Source organism: Artemia sp. Qi Xiang Cuo, chromosome 3 (assembly GCF_049724085.1).
Source record: "Artemia sp. Qi Xiang Cuo chromosome 3, ASM4972408v1, whole genome shotgun sequence".
Taxonomy (NCBI): domain Eukaryota; kingdom Metazoa; phylum Arthropoda; class Branchiopoda; order Anostraca; family Artemiidae; genus Artemia; species Artemia sp. Qi Xiang Cuo.
Window position 1 is genome coordinate 60,006,478 of NC_142796.1, and position 5,000 is coordinate 60,011,477.

At 31.7% G+C, this 5,000-nt stretch overlaps 1 protein-coding gene across 1 annotated transcript in view; it reads left to right on the forward strand.

The window, feature by feature from the left end:
- LOC148954353 (GILT-like protein 1) overlaps window positions 1–5,000 on the forward strand; it is a 22,676-nt gene that overhangs the window by 10,363 nt on the left and 7,313 nt on the right. Inside the window, exon 4 of the mRNA XM_089087052.1 lies at window positions 4,571–4,720. Within this exon, the coding sequence (XP_088943178.1) occupies window positions 4,571–4,720 (150 nt within the window). The remainder of the gene's footprint in view (window positions 1–4,570; window positions 4,721–5,000) is intronic.

The following is a 5,000-nucleotide window of genomic DNA, read 5'->3' on the forward strand; positions in this document are numbered from 1 at the left end:
GCATTAAACAAATGTAAGCAAATATAGGGATAACATAATTTCATTAAAAAAGAGTGTCATTTCATTGCATTTCGTCGCATACAAGAAAAGAATCAGTGCTTCATTAAAGAGGATTACATCAAACAGTTCGTAGTAACGAACTGTAAGTAAGGAGTAACCCGGCTCCATGGCAACCAAAACTCTAGAAAACAGTATTTTGATACCAACAAATACATCAAAAGAATCAGATTTTAATGCTAATTTCAAATATATAAGTTTCATCAAGTTTAATCCTACTCATCAAAAGTTAGGCGCCTGAGAAAATTTGGCTGATTTTAGAAAAAAAGGGGAAATATACCCCCTAAAAGTTATAGAACCTTAATGAAAATCACACCATCATATTCCGCGTATCAGAAAACCCTACTGTAGAGGTTTTAAGCTCCTATCTACAAAAAATGTGGTTATGTGGGAGGATCTTTCCATGAAGGAAGTTTTCATGGGGGAAGGGATATTGCTATGAAGGGGACGCCGGACTTCCCAGCATTATTTAAAAAAAGATCTTAAATTAAATATAAAAAAAAAGTTTTTCAACTGCAACAGCAGCAACATCGAAACTTTAAACGAACAGAAAATATTACATATATGATTGGGTTCCCCCCGTAGTCAATACCTCGCTCTTTAAGCCAAAGATTTTTTAGGACTTTCATAAGAGCTATTTATTCTAATTAACGGCCTTTGTGATTAAGTGGTCATTTTTAAAGAATTGGAAATAAAAACAAACTTTCGCTTAAAGAGCAAGGTATTGACTAGGGGAAGAACCCCCTAATAAACGTATTAAAAATATATGAATATAGAAGTTCGTTACGTAAGTTGATTCGTAAGTTACGTATATTTATTACTAATAAAAACGTTCGTAAATAAAATTAAAAAAGTTTCGAGAAAGCCATTTAACTAAATAAAAGTAAATTAATATGAAAATTTTGTTTTAATTATTCATCTACGCTGAGCCAAGATCAAAACCTGCATTTATTCAAAAACGTTAAAAAATTAAATAAAAAAACAAGTTTTTTTAACTGAAAGTAAGGAGCGACATAAAAACTTAAAACGAACAGAAATTATTCTGTATATGAAAGGGGCTGTCCCCTCCTCAACGCCTCGCTCTTTACGCTAAAGTTTGACTTTCTCACAACTCTATTTTTTGTTTAAACAATGAAAAACTTCAGCATAAAGAGCGAGGCGTTGAGGAGGGGACAGTCCCTTTCATATACAGAATAATTTCTATTCGTTTTAAGCTTTAATGTCGCTCCTTACTTTCAGTTAAAAAAACTTGTTTTTTTTATTTAATATATTACAGGGATGTAAGACATAGAAGAAAAAACCCTGAAATTTTTTAAAAGGAACAAAGAAATAGAAGCCTAGGAGAAAAGAATAAACCTCTAGGAAGAATGAGTATCCCATTAATAAAAGAAAGAAATTACCACAAGAAATAAGCCTGGAACCAAACAAGGAAAAAATTAAATAATCTTATTTCTTAGATGTCTATGGTGTTTTCAACTGAAAAATAATCCCAAACAATTTAGGCTGTTTACAAAATTTGACTAGGGCTATATTTTTAGTCAAGCATAAAAACAGATTTAGGGCAAATTCGCAAATGATAAATATTTATTTTTACAACACTCCAAATTTCATAGGAAAAAAAACTTCAGAACCTTGTTATACTTCAACTTCGAGCATTAGAAAAATTTAAGTGAATTTTCAAATTAGTTTACAGCTTTCTTTTAGAATTATAGTAAAAGTTTCCTGAGTCGTAAAATGTATTTATAAGCATTAAACACATCTAAGCAAAACATAGAGACACAATAAATTCATGTAAAAAAAGAGAGTATAATTTCGTTTCATTTCACAAGAAAATGATTAGTGGTTCTTTAAAGAAAGTTGCCTATAATAGAGGGATATAAAACGAAGAAGAAACACATTTCAGATGTTTCAAAATTTGAAACCTGAAAAAATTTAAAACGAAAAAAGACATATAAGCCTGCCACAAAACAATAAAACACTAGGAAAAAAATTATGTCAATAACAAAAAAAATATGAAAATCACCACAACAAATGAACCCAACTCTAAGTCAGAATGCGTCAAAATATCGCAAACGCATCAACTCAAATACGTTCGACAGAAGTAAACAATAAATAAGCAGGATATAGAGGGGAAATCAGGACTCGATGTAAAAGCCAAGTTTAAAAAATATTCAAGTTAGATGCTTTTTTTTTCTATTCATGTTTCTTGTTTAATCTACTTTATATGACTAATAGTACCGGTGAATGTCAGCCAGCCATTTTCAAATCTGAAAACAATGACATGATGCTACCATTTGAACGTAAGAACGGGTTGTTTTTCCACTAAGAGTGAATGGTACAGAATTTTATTTTAAGATGGGTATAAAATTCCAATTAATGCTAAATATTGTCTCATTGCTTAAGGATCAAGTTGGAACTTTCAAGAAAAGTTGTTCTTTTCGATGGAAGTGGGGCATGTGGATCAGGGATTTTGACACATTGGGGGAAAAAATTGTCCAATCCTTACAAAACAACACAGGCTACAATTTTTCTTCTTTTTTTTCAGGCTCTTTATTTTTGAGAGTTGCTTTCAAGTTGTTATTTTTCACAAAGGTTGAAAGCATAGACACATATAGGAAAATAGACTATAATAGGCTACCTTATTTGTTTATATTTGATAAAGAAGATTTTGTCTCTTTCTAGGTTTAACTTCGTAAAAAACGACAATAACTATAACGTATCTGGCACGCTTAATCCACCTTTACACAAAAAGATAAGGATAAAGACACCCCATAGTCTTTTCTGGCACATACGGTGTCAAATTGACGTTTCAGTAGATGGGTATTTTTACAGGGACAAGTAGCAAGCTTGTCCCTTAGCCTTGCTACAGTGGGAATCGATCCCTATATCCTGTGTTACCAAGTAGAGTATCAATCACCTGTCCTATCACAAAGTCAGCTCCTACATAATATCAAAGCTAAAATATGACACACACACCCAAACCAACCAACCAACCAAAGAAATTAGCTGTTATAAGAAAAAAAAAGGAATTTAGGTTCAGTTCAGACAAGCGATCATTAATAATGTGTCAAGATCCTCATTGGGAATCAAAAACTGAACCACTATTTGAAAGTGTTGTCTGGCCTTAAGGTTCCTTATAATGCTATGCTATAACATCTATATAACGATTCCTTATTACACTTCAGTGAATATAGACTATAGATCGCTCATTCACTCTTTAATGTAATTCTTTATGTAAAACCTGATTACAAACAGGAAAAAGCTTACGGCTTCTTCTTCTTTGAAATAGTAAGAGACGAACCTCAAACAATCAAGTAGATAACTAAGTGCAATGTATGCAATGGTTTGTTATTCCTATGATCGTCTTTTAATGTAATTAATTACAAGAGATTTCTATATACAGCAATTTCCTTTAAAGTGAGCCATTACACAGCTCTCTATTATGATGATTAAATACCTATGATTATGACGTCATTCAACAGTCTTGACCAAGAAAATGCAGTTTTTTTGTAAAAAATAATTTTATACTGAAAATAACTTTTTTTAATAACAAAAAATTTTTAATCCCATCAATTTCCTTTAAAATGAGCCAAGGAACAGCTCTCTGTGATTTTTCAGTGGCGAGCTAGCTGAGGAGGAAAAAAAGGAAAAAAAAAGATGCCCTCGATGCAGAGTATCCTGGTTGCAGCCATTTTTCTTAGTTTTTAAGCCAATATATTTCCCTTGTTGTTCAAGCCAGGGGACGGTATGTTTCCTATATAGGGGTTTCGGACAAGGCGGTTCTAATAGTGTACTTCTTGTTTTGATCTGACTCTATTTTTAGGAGTTATGGGTTATTACATTTCTTAGTATTGGACGTGATCGTCTCTTACTAGGTTGCTAGCTGCCGCTGCAACCCGGATCATAGACAAAGGTACTATTTAATTATTAAAAACGAGACAACTATCATCTTGCAGTATCTGCACAATACTGAATACAAACTCGAAACAATTTTTCTTTGAAAGTTCGTATTTTATATTAATGAGAGATATTTATAGTAAATCTAGGGGGAAAGGAAGTTATTTAATTAAAAAAAAAACTATTTACGTTTTTTTTCAAAAATGACAATTATTTGGTTATTATTTATGACCTTTATCATAGATAGCCTCCAGTGAATAGAAAAAAGCAAAAAAAACATATTTGTTTACGGCCAAGATGAGCGCCATCAAAAAGAAAAGGCTTACTTCTAAGTTGTTTTTTTATTTTATTTTTCAGCTAAAAATAAGGAAACTTAAACTTTTAGTTAAAACTTCAATTTGGATATTTAGATGATTATTTTGCAAAATCGTTTTTCGAAATTATATTATTTTCTTGGCAACCTTTTTCTTGTTATTTTCTCTTCTACAGCCCAGTTTATAAAAAATAAAAGTGACACAGATATTTTGTTGAAGGAGATTTATAATTTTTAGGGGTTAAAATGCACTAAATTACTCAACATTAAAGAAAATGTAAATAAACTTTACTTTTGTTTCAGTGTGGTGCCAGTGTTGGCCAGAGCTATGTGCCATCTATTAAGGAATGCTATGAGGGTGAAGAAGGAAAGGTTCTTCTAGAGGCTTACGGTAACGAAACTCTTTCCTTAAATCCTGCACTCACTTCCGTACCTTGGCTGATCTTTGATGGGGTAAGACAGTGTTTCAAAATAAGATGAGCTTAGCCTATTTTTAGTTAGACAAAAAGCAATGTTAAATACGCCAAAGATTTGGATTTATTCCAGAATTTCCATACAAAATTCCCAAACTGCAAACCTCTCTGGCTTTTGAGCCTAACATAGACATATGACATATTATCGAAGGGTAATAAGTCAAGACAAAACTTGAAACCTTTTCAGAAAAAATATTTCTTTGGAGAAACATAAATAAGAAAAACAAAAGGTTTATTTTCCTGCCAAATACCTAAAGTTT